Source organism: Poecilia reticulata, chromosome 7 (genome assembly GCF_904066995.2).
Source record: "Poecilia reticulata chromosome 7, P_reticulata-male-v2, whole genome shotgun sequence".
Classification (NCBI taxonomy): Eukaryota; Metazoa; Chordata; class Actinopteri; order Cyprinodontiformes; family Poeciliidae; genus Poecilia; species Poecilia reticulata.
In genome coordinates this window covers 1,440,001-1,456,713 of record NC_088836.1, presented here as the reverse complement: position 1 = coordinate 1,456,713, position 16,713 = coordinate 1,440,001, and the positions used below count along the sequence as shown (strand labels likewise).

Below are 16,713 nucleotides of genomic sequence, written 5' to 3'. Positions count from 1 at the left end.
TTTTAATTCTAAATGAATAACCTTGTTGGACTTTTATTTAAGTGTTATTCTCCTTCTAGATACATTTACCTAATGCTGGAATAAATGAAATGTACATTATGCAGCAAAGGAAATTAGATGATCGGACATATATCCATTATGGAGATGATCGGTTTTGGATGGGCGATGTGCCCCTATTGCATAATAAATACTAAAGAATGACTGATATCATTAAAGATACAGGGAAGAAGCTTTTTAGTTATCTAGCTTTGCTAACAAAGTTGTTAGCTAGCAGCTAGCTAATAGCACAACAACAACAGCCTAATGTCTGTATGATAAAAATACTGAATAGATAGATAAGAACAGTTTCTCCTCACCTGGCTGTCTCCTCCCGCTCAGTAGTTCTTCAGAGAAAGGCAGACGCAGAGGCCTGTCAGTGTCTGTTGTATTTCATTACCTCTCTGCTTAAACCGCGACTCCGAGCTGAAGCAGAAATGATATTTTAACGTTTTCCGTCATCTGACAAGCAGCAAGTCTACTCCACTTTATTCACCAAAAACGTTTTTTTTAAAATTCACCAAAAACTGTTTTGTAATCTGGAACGTTCGCTACGTTGAGCTCCAGTTAGCCGCTTTATCTCACTGTGAGAGAGGCAACTGTGTCACGGGCAAAAGGTCAAAGGTAACAAGGTGACCAGAGGGCTTATTATGTTGTACAAAAAAATAATAAAATAATTTTAGTACATGTTATGTGTCAGAAGGGGGCTTAGAAAATAATAATACAAAAAAAAAAATAAAATAAAAATAAAAATTGACCAAAAGGGCACTTTGGGGCAAAAAGGGCAGGTGCTCAAGCAACCCCAGCCCCTCCCTCTGCACGTGCCTGGCCCCAGTCATTGTTTCACCTACGGTGTTGCGATATTGTGCCCAACTGCTTTCTGGGTAACACAGACCAACAGACACGCTGCCGCCGCGTCTCTGCCCCCCTCATCTCCCCCAATCATCTGTATTAAAACAATAAAAGACCTGAAATATTTCAGTTGGTGTGCAATGAATCTAAAATATATGACAGTTTAATTTTTATCATTACATTATGGAAAATAATGAACTTTATCACAATATGCTAATTTTTTGAGAAGGACCTGTATAGATATATATAGATGTTTTTCAGCAGACGAGTTCTAGCTTCAGAGATTCAGCAGCTGAGATTGAGTCCAAAATCCGATATGAGATTCATCCGTGCTGCAGTGAATCCGTCTCTCTTTATAGATTCTCCTTCTTCTTCCTCACATCGTGTCTTTATGAAACGTTCAAAACAAAAATGGAAGATTTGGGATGTATCTTACTAATGAAAGAATTACATATAAATAATAGTCTTTGTCACTGTGGTGGGAAGTAACGAAGTACAAGTACTTCGTTACTGTACTTAAGTACAGTTCTCGTGTATCTGTACTTTACTTAAGTAGATTTAATAATGGATACTTTCTACTTTTACTCCACTACATTTTACAGTAAGTATCTGTACTTTCTACTTCACTACATTTCTACAAAACTGTCTCGTTACTCGTTACATCCAAGTCTCGTTGCTCTTTTTTTCCGTTAAAATGTGAAGTTCCGGGACTTATGGTGGCGCCGTAAAATCCAAGCAATAACGTGACTTAGTGTCTGTTGTCACCCATCGCCTCCACCTTTTCTCGCAGGCGGAGCTCCAAGCACATGCGCAGTGGTTTCCTCTGAGCGTCAGTAATATAATAGCGCTCAAAAAGGTTATCATTAAGTCTCATCAACATCAATATTTCCACTAAATAAGAGGCAAAAAAATAAATAAAAGTTTGATAGAGGAAAAGCCTCTCAGACTCTGAGCTCAAAGCGAGATGCCAGAGAGCACCAAACTATTTTTTTTTAAAATATTAGACAATTAATTTAATTTCACAGAATTATCACGGTAGAAGCCATTTGTTTGTTAAATACTTAATGAAACATACAACCCGAAAAGGTGATCAACTCAAAACCACTCGCACCTTTTTACTCTCTGTCATTTAAGCACACCCGCTGCCATGGTAACTGCCTGCGCTCCACAAGCCAAGCAGAGATTACTTTTCAGGCTTGATATTTATTTTGCAATTATTAATAAGCACTTTCATGAACACAGCAGTGGTTGATTAGTTCATTTTAAACTTCTCCTCTGCTAGTTATTTTGGTAATGGAACTGAAACGCACAGAATTGCGCAACACCTTGTTGAAACAATAATTACTGAGATTATTATTTTTGTTGTGTCATTAATTTGAACACGTTCTTTAATAAAGTTACAAAGTTTTTGAGGACGTGCTGCTCTCAGCCTCCTGGCTGCGTTCAGTTTGTCACCTCATGCTGAGACTCAAAACCTTTGCGATCGACGTGTTGCAGCCCTGCTCTAGAAAAGCATGAACAGTTCAGAAACAATATGAAATGAGAAAAAAGGTATTCATTAACTGATTAAGTCGTGTTTTAGATTGTTCTTGAAAAACTAATCAGTCACGGCTGCACAGTGAACCCATTGATTCTTTACAGCAGACAGCCGCTCCCCTCTCTTGCAGGTACTGCATACCCCTGCTAAATCTTTTAGGGGTAGCGGTACCCGACCGTACCCCCCTACTTTCACCCCTGCTCAAGTCATACAGTAAATCCCTCTTTATTCCACTTTCAGTCATTCTAAGGAGTGTAAATATGTAGGTAAGAAGCTGTAAAGAGGGTTGAGATTAGAAAGATAAGTGGTTTCATGAAGCACGTGCGTGTGATTACATAAAAGACCAACGACAGAAGAGTTAAAACGCAGAGAAAGTCATCTGGTCAACAGGTGCCCATAAAATTAAAAACAGAGGGTAACAGATATTTAGACACAACAGTTACCTCACTTATCATCCATGGTCTCTCTGAATTATTTGTCATTTTGCCAACATAAACATATTTATTATATTTTCTGGCACTGATATCACAAAAGAAACTAAATTCATGTATGAATCCTGAGTGTTTGATCAAAGTCCTAGGCTTGGTAATCTTTATAAAAAGAAATATCTCTGCCATGTCATTTGAAAAAAAGTAATATTGTACACTCTGGATTGGTTTCAGAAAAGTTTTTATCCACATGAATCCGAACAAATCCGCCCAAGTGTTGTTTTAAACATGCCAGACCCACAGGCTGGTATGTTTAAAAATCTATTCATTTTCCCAGATATCCGACTACATGTGGATGACTGTTTGTTGGAAATAAAGACTGCACCTTCAGAGCTTTTGAAATAAATCCCATAAGGTCTCACTAAAGTTTTTCTACGCCTTGATATATTTTTTTTTACATTTTCTCTCATTCCCACCACCAGCATCTGCATCACTCTGACATTTTGCCCCAACATCTCAGAAACAGGTCAGTCTGGAATCTCTTAGTCTCCTCCAGCTGGTCTCACCTTTCCTCACAGCGTGGACGTGTGGCGGTTCTGACCCGGACAGCATGAAGGAGAGGCTTTCTGGGTTATCAGGGATCTTCACAATCCTAGACAAGGAAAAAGGACGAGTCAGGACAGCTTGTGCTTGGTGTCTGCTAAACACGTTCACCTGATTGATTCATGGCACTCACTCCTTGGCTTTGGTGGCGACCAGCAGCCGCAGAGAGCGTCGTATGCAGAAGGCCTGGTTGATCATGGCCTCCACCTCGGAGAAGGGCCGGAGGAACAGCAGGTCCTCGTTGATGGTGTAGATCTTCCTGCCCACCTGCAGGCCAGCCATCTGGGAGGACAGACAGGAGACAGAAGGCTCTTTTTATAGCTTGCAGCTTTCCTCTGTGTCTTTCAAAGCGTTGTTCAGAAGAGATTCAGATGAATCACACTTAGTTTACAAACGGCCTGCCACAGCAAGACCTCAGCTGATTTTCCTCCATGTGAGGCAAGTTTTTCCCTGACTAGTCAAAAACACAAAAAGTATTTTTGTCTAGTTTCTAGTGAAAATCTCTGTCTCAACTTGAAATTAAAATTAAAACAAAATTAGCTTACTAGGAATTTTTCTGCAAGATATGAAAGTTTGTTTTGATCCTCTGGCAGATTTTTTCACTTATAGTAAAATATTTTTTCAACATTATAAGCTAAAAGTAATCCATCAGGGGGACGAAAACTTTCTTTTTCTTATCAATATTCAGGTGTTCTTGACTAAAACAAGCTCCTTCATCTTGCATAAAAGTTCACTGCTAGCTTTGTCTTATTTCAAGTGCATGAAGATATTTGTACTACAAATTAGCTAAAAATCCTTGGTTATTGTGTTTTTGCAGTGCAGTATGTTTTGCAGTGTTCGGCATGTTGAGCGTGAAAAGAGTGGAGCAGAACCAAGCTACAGAGAGCAAGAGACAAAAATCAAGTATGCAGGACTAAGCAGGTACAGAAAGTTGTGTTTTCATACAGGAAGTGCATGTCAAGATTAATATGATTGCACTGCACATCTGGTTACTGCTGGATGGATTTGCACACATTTCCACACCAAACTCACAGCTCACAGTTTTAAAAATTAGAATAAATAGGAGTGGCAATATGGACTAAGAACGTTGTCGCAATATTTTATGGCACTGTTGTGATACTGATACGTATTATGGTTTTAAAAAAAAACTACTTATTACTAATTTTTTTGATAACTGTATGGCACCACAAACAGATTTGAAAAAATATTCCCATTTGCAACAGACTTCTTCAAGATGCCACTTACTTTAAAAAGTATTTTTTTTATTTACCTTCAATAACTGAAACGCATCTTGACAGTAATAAATCAAAAGTCTTTTCATGACGAGGAAGTTTTCATGATAACTGATAAATGCTGGGCCCTACCCTACATGTTTTCAGTGTGATCGTCTTCTTTGAGTCTACGGCCTTCACCGGGTCAAGTTAACCTTTACACAGATTGGAAGCATGCAACAGCGCAGTAACAGTTGCATGTTTTGCTCTTCCAGGCAGTCCTTCGTTCAGATGGCTGCATGTCAACCAACGATCTCGTCTCTCACATCTTCAGTCACGTTGTCAGAATAATGCCGCCTCTGTCCGTGGCACTGAGGGAGCCCAGTGTCCCAGGAACGGATCCGGTCGGGGCCAAGCCACACACCCCGACTCTGGACCGCAGCCCGGCGTGGATGCCATGGCAACGGGAAGGAGCCGCGGCCCCTTGGACGAGGAGAGGATGTATGTGATTACACAGCATGGGAGCCGGACTACACGTGACTTTCTATTATAGCATCGTATAGTGAAAGACCTCAGTGTGTGCATGTGCGTGCGTGTGTGTCAGCCCCTTTCACAGCCCCATGGGAATCAGCTGAGCTTCATTCTCTCCTCTGGCACACAGGCCGAGTCACAATCAGCGATCCTGTTACTGCGGGGGGAAGGAGGGCTAAAAACACATGAGCAGGAGAAGGAGGAAGGAGAAGGAAGGAGCTGGAGCAGCCAGGAGGTTTCATGGTGTTAAATAGGACAGCCCAGCAGAGGACAGCTGAAAGGATAGAGAATGTAAAACTGGATTATAGGTGATAAACAGTGTGCAGTACTTTGTAAGGATCTTCATCAAACCCTTAAATGTTTTCCCCATTGTGTCTCAAACATAACCACAAACTTCAGATTTGGTTTCATCTGACCTCCTTCCACATGTTTTCTGTCTCCTCTTTATGACTCTGCAAATAAGTGTCTGCTTATTTGCACAAACGCCAAACACAAATGCCATGTTTGAGATTTATGCATCTAATAGCTGTCATGACGACGGATTCTCCCAACTGAGCCAAAGATCTCTGCAACTTCATCATCGGCCTCTCGACTGGTCTTTGACTAGATCTCATAACCGGTTACTTATGATGTGTTTATGATCTAAAAAACTGAACTGCCTTGTGGCTGAAACGTGCTCAACAAATAAACTTCACCTCTCCTTTCCTAGTTAGCAGAGGTGGGGACTAGAGTCACATGACTTGGACTCGAGTCGTTAAAATCAGACTTGAGACTTGACTTGAAAAAATGCTCAAAGACTCGGACTTGACTTTGACTTTCATGCCATTGACTTGGGACTTGACTCGACTTGAAGCTGTTTACTTGAAAAGACTTGATATTTTTTACTCAAAGTCTTAAAATGTAAAACACATTATTTATAAAGTGGCGTCATTAATTAATTTCACTCATTCCGTATCAATATGCGCAGACCGTCCCTCTGTTTCTCTTCTCTCCTAATGTATGTATGTGTGCGTAGCAAGAGACAAAAACGACTTGAAATGACTTGAAATTAAAGGTTCTTGACTTGAGACTTGACTCGACTTGAGGACAGAGACTTGAGACCTTCAACACAGTGACTTGGTCACACCTCTGCTAGTTAGTCATGTGATTGGTCAGATTGAACAGCAGCATCAGAGTAGAGGAGATAAACACAAATACACACCACATCAGATTTTATTTTTAAGAAATTTGGAAAACTGTTTCCTTATGTGTCTTCCAGGTACTTTGGGCCATTTTGCAGCACAATCCAGTAACTGTTAAATGCCGCATATATCAAACAGAACTTAAAAGAAACTTAACTTCGTAAGTAAACCCCTTAAAATTAAGTCTCTGTCTCTTTAAGAAGCTCCTGTTCTTAGCAACACTCAGCCTCATAACAACATTTCTGTGTTAAGCCATTTACAAACATTCTTCGAAGCAGAAACAGTTCCGCCAGGGGTTTCCTAATTGCTGCAGGCTAGTCTGAAGGAGCTGAGTGGGGGAGGAGCTGCTCTGTGAGGCTGAAGCTTCCAGGATGAGATGCAGGGAAGGTGATGTTTGGTGACAGCAAGCGCTTAGGCACCCAGCTATATGGTTGCCAAGGAGATTAAAGGATTTCTCAAACAGGCATGAAATAATCAAAGCAACACTCCAGATTTGTTTATAATGAAGGAATAACTTTGTAACATGGTGTAAAGCTCAAAGAAGAGGTCAATTTTACAAAACAATGCCCCTTTAACAATTAGACATTATGTACTTGGTGTTTTTGGCATTACTGTGACAAAATGACCTTTTAGGCCCAGTGGATACAGAAACTGATTACTGATTTCAAGTAAATTATTTCAGACAATACAAAAGTTTGTTTTATAGTCAGATTGATCAATTCAGACAGCAAACATTTAAAGAAAACAAGTACGCTCCATCAATTTCAAAGAAAAGTGGCTCTTTTTTATTTTAATAAAAAATTTATTTCATACAGTAAAACACAAATGTGTGTTTTGTCATCTGGGCAACGATTCTGAAGCCAATTAGAGAAGAGCAGGAGACTGACAACCGCTGTCAGAACAGAGGACGACCATAACTAACTGGAACGAACGCCTTGTGGCAGGAAGAGCGTCTGAGTGTGTGTGTGTTACCTCTGTGTGTGTGTGTGTGTGTGTGTATGTTATCTCTGTGTGTGTGTGTATGTGTGTGTGTTACCTCTGCGTGGGAGCCCCTGGTGACAGATTTCACCACAATGGCTTTGTTTTTCTCCTCAATCTCGAAGCCGTAGTCTTCCTCCTCAGGGTGAATCTGGCACACAGACAGAAACATTTATACTGCTTCATTGCGTGACAAATATTTTTTCTACACTTTTGCTAAAGTTTGCCCCCTTTTCCCAAAAAGTGTCACATCTACATAAATCCACATGTTAACATAAAATCCTTTGAGATTTTTGGGATTTTCTCCTCCTCCTGTCGGGAGTTTCACATCCGAAGATGTTCTTGGCTCTCCTCATCACACATGTCTCCTGGCCCCCACCACCCCATGAATTGAGACCGTCATCGTCAAAACCCATTAGGTCCTCCATTAGCGTCTGCTGCTGCTGCTGGGCTTTCTTCCTGCTGCACAGCCCTGATAAGATGGCGATCTCCTTTGTTGTATCAGAGGAGATGACTGCGGTAAATAAAGAGTTCCTGCACTTCGCCTCAGTAACGGGGCAAGAGCAGAGGGGGGATTGGTTCCACTAATCAAGTCAAAGCCGTTTCCACTTCTCATGGAAGGCCAGATAGCATGACTGCTTCCAACATTGGACGTGGAAAGAGACGCTGGCTATGCCTGTACGCTTCCGCTGGATAAACAAGTCCCTTTCTCTTGCACCAACTAGAATAAAAGCAGTCTGCTGGAGCTGCTGGCTGACCTCATTTTACCTGGTAAATTCATTTGTGTTATGATGTTAAAAGCTCTGAAAATTCTTACATAACTGCTTTGTCTTCCTGTTTGTCCAGTGTCCTCTTAACAAACCTGTGAGGCCTTCACTGATCAGCTGCTTTCGTACAGAGACAAACACAGGTAGGTAAACACAGGCTTTGAGTCCGCCTCAGGTTTATGGTTTTCTCAGAGTCAAAGGAACAGAGGATTCATCCAGGAAAATGCAGCTGATGATAATGTGATTACACACATGCACACTTTTATCTGAGGAGTGTAGCCGAATGTTTGCAGAAAAACTGTGGCCTGTTTTTACCTCAGATACATGAAACCTCATTGTTTCCAACTAAAACAATGTTATATGTGTTTATAAGGGAGGAGATAAACGCAGTGAAGTGGAACATCTGCCTGCCAGGTTTATTGTTCTTGAGATGTGTTCAGTCATTTTATTATTAGCATATACGTATATCTATATATGTTCCAGATGGTGCAGATATCACAATCTGAGCAGAGAGAGAATTTCTACAATTTGTGTGTAAATGTAAAATCCTGAAGGCTCACCACCAGGGACTTGGCCAGGATGTTTTCTATGAGTTTGAAGTCATTTCGCTGCAGCTGCTTGCTCTTGGTGCCGGTTCCCTCCGTTTCTTCATCAGCATAGAAACGGAAGAACTGCGAGTCATCTTTAAACTCACTCTTCTCCAAAACTGAGGGACGAAAAGGAAGAGGAGCACGCATGAGTATAAAAAAATCAGTAACAGACTGTATGCACATCTCTCAGCATGTATTGGCTGAATCTACAGCAAAACCAAAAGCTCTAAAATGTGATGTACTGTAGAAATAGGGAAACTTCAAAACAGAGAGGGCATTGGTCAATTAGGTCATAAAACCATGATGTTCATCTGAAACATCTGGAGTCAAAACACATCTGGGTAACAGCCTGGAAAGCTCTCCAGAAAGCACAAACAGATATCTGCTGTGTGTGTGTGTGTGTGTGTGTGTGTGTGTGTGTGTGTGTGTGTGTGCGCGTGTGTGTGTGTGTGCGTGTGCGCGTGTGTGTGTGTGTGTGTGCGCGCATGTGTATGCGTGTGTGTGTGTGTGTGTGTGTGTGTGTGTGTGTGTGTGTGTGTTAGAGCGCACTTGGGTAGAGAGTTGCTTTAACACATGGGGCACCTCAGACAGGTGAGCGCACACGGCTAATGCTAATTCAAGCCCAGGAGCCTGAACTCAACAAAAACATTCAAAATCCTGCCAAAAGTATCTTAATGAAATTCTAATGTTGTTTACTGCAGTGGTCCCCAACCCCCGGCCCGTGGACCGGTACCGGTCCATGGACCAATTGGCACCGGGCCGTGTAAGAAATAATTAAATATTTCCGTTTTATGTATTATTTGAGTCTGGAGGATCTTTTATTTTGAAAATCCTTTAACCGGAATCTCTCGGTTACTTGCGCGCCAACATTGAGCCACAAGCAGCAAAATGAGTAAGAAACAGATCAGATGTCTTTGGAAAGTTTCTTTGCAAAGGGGAAAAGGCCCAGAGAAGAGACAGGAGAATGGATTTATCCCGGACCGGTAGGTGAGTCCTACATTACAAGCCGCTCTGCGTAACATGCGGCGACCGGCTGCTAATGAGGCAATGAAGCTTCAAACTGCTTCACCACGTAGAGACCAAGCAGGCTGTGGATATAAGCAACACTTCGGGTGTTATTGTCTCCCATCATTCCCAGATGGGACCGTCTCGTTGCAGAGAAACAAGCTCAGGGCTCCGTTAGTCAGTATCGTGAGTTACAATTTTCACAAAAGTAAAATGTTCGTTTTTGTGGCACATCTGTATCGTATTTTGAAGGGATATGTAAACGTTACCATAGCGACCAGAGTCAGAGAGGGTTTAGGCAGTGGTCGAGAAGAGATGAGTAGAGCTTGTGAGTCTTAAGTCTGGTTTAGACGGAAAGATTTAAGAATTGTCGGCCGATTCTCCAAACCTCTGTGACCACAGAGCTGATAAAAGTCCAACAGGTTCGATCGGTTCATGTCTCCAAGGCAGGAGCAACACGAACCGATTCCAGTCACGAACATCCCGATTCCAGAGGATAATCCAGTAAAACCCAAAACATAGCGAGAATTTAGAATAACCAAACACGGATGATGATGTAGAAGCAATAGTGATAGTTTGTGGAGTCATTTTAAGAGATAAAAGACGTAACAAAAAGAAAAGGCGGTGGATAAAAGACAACAGGAGCAGCTGCTCTATTTGCTGCACTATGATTTGGAGGTGACTGTTTTTTCATAGTTAACATTTTTAACTGAATAAACTAATAAACATATATAATAATGACCTCCACACATAAACATTTCCACATGTCCGATATCCACCGGACTCTCAGTTGCGTGATATGTCCGCTGTTTGGGATTCCCCTCTGTTCTTACGTCACCGCGCTTTCTGATTGGCTACCTGTCACATTCAGCAGGTTGTATTCTCGTTCCCAGTCAGGGAAAACCCCAAGGCTGCAATAAAATGGCCAAAGAACCAAATTGGGGATATTCAGGCTTTAGCAGGAACACCAACATGCAAACGATTACCAACCGATGGTTGGTCAGACGTTCAGATTCTTTTTATCAGCTTCGAACCAAGAGCCTGATGTTTCCATGGGTACCAATTTATACTGAGCAGCAGCATTAGCTGTGTTATACAACAACACACCTCTAACTGCAGAGAACTAAACTACTTTCTCTGGTTCACGTGTGAAATGTATTTTACTAACAGTGTAACTGAATTTGTATCCAGGCGTCTGGCCCTTTAAGGCGACTAAATCAAGCAAATCTGAGCACTTAGGTAGCAAGTTGTTCAGAGATTTGGAGAACATCTTCCACCCAAAGACAAACTAAACACACCCTCACACCACACCCTGTCAGAATGGCCACACTCCAACACAAACCATTTCTGAATATGAGTTATTTCCTGTGACTCATAAAGACTGGGAGCCTTTAATACCTTTACGCTACCTACTTAACTGAAAAGAAAGCTGGTTCAGAAACTGCTAGAAACAAGCGACACCCGAACGTGCACACACACGCCCACACACACATGCACGCACGCGAACACGCACACACGCAAATGCACACACACTTGGAAATCACGTGCAAGTGTGAAAACATTTGACCAGAGTGCCTTCTCTCACACGTTTGCCCTGTTCCTCGTGGAAAACTGTAAACACTTTTTATGACCTTCTGTTTCATTTTGCCTCTCTTCCATTAAGAGCTACTTTTATGTGGAGTAGATCTGATGTTTGTCGTGTCTACAGATTATCAACTAGTCCTCCAGCTGTTTAAGTTTCCTGATCTTGTTTGTTAGTTTTGGTGGAAGGTAATGTCTTAGTAGGCTTACATTTGTGGGAAACATTTCTATTTTTAATTTATGGATTGAACAGATCTGAATGAGATGACCTAATCCTGCTTTAAACTTGTCCAGAACGTCCTGCTGTGTTTCTGTTTTTGTTCTTTGTGATAATGTTTGTCTCCTACAAATCTCTGAGGCTTTCATCAACCAGCTGTGTGTTTGCTGACATTAAAGGTACTTTAAACCCAGATAGAATAATGATTCAGATGGATGATGGATGAGAAAAAATTCACAGCTTCATCTGGTTTTCACATTGTTATATATAAAGGTGCACCAAACAACATGGACGATGTCAAACAGTTACGACAGCAGCGAGCCGGGAAGCAAGGAGACCAAGATGTACCGCTGTGGCAAATAACAACAACGTAGACCAAGGCACTGGAAGGATTCAATTCAAAAGTTTTCATGTAGCATAGATGACTGTAAATCCTACATCCTGTCTGTTTGCTTTCCCACTGCCAGTGAACTCCACAAAGTCAACAAGACCTACGTTTTCCTGCAAAGCAAAAATTGCTTGTTTAATCGGCACTAGAATCCAGATAATCCCTGACACCGACACAAATAAAGCACAGTAGCACTAAACATCTTCTAAATAATTACAGCCACAATCAGAGAAGTCTTAAACTTCCTTAGTGCAGTGAAATATGATGATATGACAGATGACTAAAAACTGTTTTTTCCCAGTCATATGAATAAGCAACACTGACCTTGTTTTAAATTGCCCAGTTTGAGTTAGGAAATGAGGAATTGCTCTCATCATGTCCCATCTTTAGTATTCTGACACTTCGTGCTTCTTTGCGCCGTTCCAAGAATACGACAGCTGTCAGTTAGAGGTCTAAGCAGCGGTCTCCGTTCAGGGGTCTGACCCAGACGGTTCTGGTTAGGGTACACTGCTGAGGCTTGTTTACATTCAACATTCTGGCCTTGAACCAAACCCACTGCAGTACATCGAGGTCAGCAAGACTGTGAGAAATCAGACTGGCTATGATTTATGCCGTCCGTTTCTTCAAACAAATACAGCATATAAAAGGCAGGCGAAGATGAAATTGCTTTAGGTTGACAGCAGAACAGACTGAGGGCAAATACAGGACCAGATAATGAAGAGCAGCACCAGGGATGAGATTATTGGACAACCTTTGAAACATAAACACTTCTGAATGAATTTCAAGTGCTTGCATAAGAGAAGGAAGGACAGTGGACGAGAGATGATGTGCAATAGTAAAATGATTCACTGTGTTAAATAAGAGGCAGCAATGGTCTGCATGTGTGTGTAGAGGAGTGAACTGACCGTGGTGCATGTAGCCACTGTTGCAGAGCCCCACACCCAGTGTCACAGCATCCTCTCTGTTGGAGCAGTCTCCCTGGGAAACCAAACCAATGACGCAGTCAGTGGGTCAGTCAAAAGGCCAGGCTGCAGCTGCAACACCTGGGCTAAGCATGTCTGAAAACCACCGTATGCATTCACAGCAGAAAGATGTTAAGATAGCTGATCAAAGAGCTCATTTTTAGAGACACACTGCTTCTGCTGCAAGAAACTCCTTCATTGTTCCACAAAACTATACAGATGAATGTACCCTGTCATTTGTCCAAAACAAACAAACAAAAGAACACATCCTGACTGAATCTTTCCAGTGACTTTATAAAAAAAACTCAACTGGAAAATGAAACATTTCAACTGAATCTAAACAGAACCATTAGTTTAAGAACAAACAAATGAAAAAGCCTAAAACAAATCCTGAATCAACCTGAATTTAGGTCCAGTTCCTTCTTGTTGCTTTGTTGAAGTTGCTGCTTACCTGTGAGATTAACCAGTCCACCAGTTTGCAAGCAGGCAAAACAGATTTAAAGGTTTTCAGATGGTGGTCTCTGTCCCTGAAGGAGCAACGAAAGGAAAAACAATAATTCCTTAATGCAGATGGAGTAAAATCACACATTCATTTTTAGCTTGACTCTTATGATTAAGTTTACTAACAGATGTATAACAAACCTGAACCTCTTTCCTGAATGGATGGTGAACCTCCTATACACTGCAGTGTTTCAGTGTGTATAGCAACAGACCTTTAATGTCCTTTAAGGTCCATTAAAGGCATTAAGGACACTTGAAATATCACAGTCTGCAAAATATTGCATCCACAAAGTTCTTCACACCTGCAATGGTGTGAAGAACCCTAACCCTATTGCAATGGTGATAAAAAGTGCAGACAGTTTGCAAACATCGTTTGTAGCTCAGAAAAGATTTTTTAACTTGTTTAAACAACCAAAACAATAAAACAAACAAAAATAGAGAATAATAATGCACCTAAAAATCAGCTATTCACATAAATTGGATATTAGTCAGGTTAGTTGACTGTAAACAGTGACTAGCTGGGCCGAAACTCAGAAATACTATCTTTTTTTGATCAGTGAACACACCAGAGACTACCGGGTTGTGTTAATGAACACTGAAAGTGAAACTACTGAGGCACTAAAATAGGACGCAGTGATGTAAGAAACTATTTAAAAGGTAACTGTAGCTACTGCTACATTTTGGTTCGTCTGACTTTTGTTCAGGTGCATTCAGACTTTCAGCTGATAAAGTTTCTCTGTTCCGTCCTTTAGAGTTTTCAAAATGTGCCCATCATAAAATGATTTAAATTGAGAAACATTTTTGATAATCTTACCAATGAGCCTACAACTTTAGCGAGCCAGCTATGCTAACCATGCTAATTGCTAGAAACTGGTCAGTTTTGTCTCACTTCATTTGTAAACTGAAAATTAACATTAAATGCAATATCTAAGAAGTGCATATTTGAACAAAGTCTTTAATACAGGGAAAAAAGAAACATAAGTCATTATTTTATAAGTGAATACTTCATTATTAGACAAATTAAATCAGAAGCAGCTTTATCACACTGAAAGCTTAATAAAGCAGGAAGAGGGTTCATAATTATTAATATTCATTAATCAATAAATCACCTAAACCTTTTAATTAATTGCTGCTACAGCACCAATATAGTGCAGATTAAGAACAGAAAGACCCTGTTACATAACGGCAGGCTGGCAGAGGAGCTGCCTTTGTGTGTTAATAGGATTTGTCCTCTTTGTTTGCAGCCTGAGCTTTTCAATCAGACGGTGAGCGATGGAGCCAACGATAGCAGACAAGATGGCGGCTGTGTGTGTGGAAAGACTTTCACAGGACTAATTTAAGTCTACAAGATTATCATTAGGCCTTTCAAGGTATCACATTTAATATTTAATTGAAGTTTTAATATTAAAATAATTCAGATCAGAACCAGATATTTTTTAGAAATAAAGAAGAAATGAATTTATGTATCTTAATTAATCTGGTATTAATGCATATGAAAGCAAGGAAATAAAACAAAAGTATGAAATGTGTTTTTGCACTTCAAATTAGAAATGAACTGAAGTAATTCATCTACATCTATTCAGTAAAAATTAAAAGTCCTTATCTTACAGTATATGCTTCCTTTAAGTACCTTCTTTAATTTAAAGTCTTTTAAAAAATCCGTCACAGATTCCAACATGAACAGCATAAACCTGGAGAGGTCACATTAGAGATCATGCAGCCTGTCATTCCTGGCAGGAAAAGGGTTGAACTGGGTGAATGTGAGCCCTGACTATGAATATGCATCTGTGCACCTGGAGGGCAGAAACATTAGCATATAGAAAGGGGGAGGAGAGGAGAGGGGGCATTAGGGGGGCAAGTACTTACTTGATGACGGGCGTGTGGAGGCTGTGGAGGCGGCAGTACAGCCTGACGCCCTGTAAGAGAGGAGCACAGCGCTGCTGAGTCACAGGTGGCACACGCCTTGGATGGACATGTACCATCATGAACACAAGGCGAGATCTGAGGAGTGCAGCGACTTTCCCTCAGGTTATCGATTCAGAGTCTACAACACACATTTGTTTCTAACGTTTAGATTAGCTCACGGTGAGGGAGAAGCTCTTTCTCAACAGCCCCTTTGGTTCCATGCTATAATCATTACCTTCTCCACTGTTTGATCAATGACAGTATCAATAAATATGAACAAATGTGAAAATATGATTAAATGCAGTTACTATATGTGACTGGTTTTATAAATTGTATTGTTTTTCATCATTTGTGTTTGTGGAGTTACGATAGTTGCATCATGCTCCCTGGTTTAACGAACCTGGATCCAATGATGGCTCATTAGAAGAACATTGACCTGCTGAAAAGCTTGTTACCACCACCAGGGAGGGAACTAAACCATGCAGGATGACGGCCCTCCAGGACCCACTGTGGGGACCACTGTATTAAAGTAATGATTAGCAAAAGGAAAAGGATGCATGGCTTCCTGTGAGCGTGGCATGTCCCTGTACTGTAGCATTTATTCCTCTCCTAGTGCTAAATTAAATCCAATAAAACCAGCAGCAACCAGAAGTTTTCTCATTAGGAAACACTTTAATCCCAGAGTCAATCCAGAGATTTCATAAAAGCCTCAGAGGTTTTCCTGAGGTCACACTGTTCTATGTCATGACATCACTGCAAACCTGCCAAGACAGGCCGTCCACCTGAAACCATTCATCCACAATCGGTCTTCATCTGAAAGCCAGAGATCATATCATCTACTACAATTTAAAAAAACAACAACTTAAATTCTGGTTTTAACAAGACAAAATAAAGTCTTAAATCAGAAATAATACTCTACCTGATAATTCCCTGATTGAATCACTGTAAAAGGTATTTGTCAAGTTAACTAGTATTTCATGTTAAAGTAACTGTAGACGTCTTCATTCTTACTCCATGTATTTATACTTTGCTTCCATGGAGCCAAACATGTTTTCATGAATATTTCTTCAGACTTTGTGTTTTGGGTTTGGCTCTGGATAATTATTTTTATCTCGTTTTAAGATCAAGACATGAATATTTTTTACAAGAGTTTTTACTGTTTGATTGTTAAAAAATGTAACTCTAATGTGATGAGTATAACCAAATATAATCTATTTTGTTTTTTAAAGAACTTTAAACTTTAACTTGGTGAAAATTACTAGAAAATTACTGCAATTTCTTCAGATAAATCTTTTAAAGAGAATATAAATGTGTGATTGTGATAAAGTCGTAATCTGGTACCAATGTTGGGGACAAAGAGGAAAGTTAATTGTGTCGTATTTCAGGTCTTTTTACCTTTCACATATCTGCTGTAAGTTACTGTTTGGGTCTGCCACTTCT

At 40.5% G+C, this 16,713-nt stretch overlaps 1 protein-coding gene across 3 annotated transcripts in view; it reads right to left on the bottom strand.

Annotated features, from left to right (window-relative positions):
* The window catches only part of prex1 (phosphatidylinositol-3,4,5-trisphosphate-dependent Rac exchange factor 1), a 134,057-nt gene that overhangs the window by 47,168 nt on the left and 70,176 nt on the right, over positions 1–16,713 (bottom strand). For all 3 annotated transcript variants that reach the window (XM_081608567.1, XM_081608565.1, XM_081608566.1), the window contains exons 13-19: positions 15,235–15,284; positions 13,319–13,394; positions 12,811–12,883; positions 8,685–8,830; positions 7,416–7,508; positions 3,590–3,738; positions 3,420–3,505 (exon numbers count right to left, since the gene is read on the bottom strand). In XM_081608567.1, the coding sequence (XP_081464693.1) occupies positions 3,420–3,505; positions 3,590–3,738; positions 7,416–7,508; positions 8,685–8,830; positions 12,811–12,883; positions 13,319–13,394; positions 15,235–15,284 (673 nt within the window). The remainder of the gene's footprint in view (positions 1–3,419; positions 3,506–3,589; positions 3,739–7,415; positions 7,509–8,684; positions 8,831–12,810; positions 12,884–13,318; positions 13,395–15,234; positions 15,285–16,713) is intronic.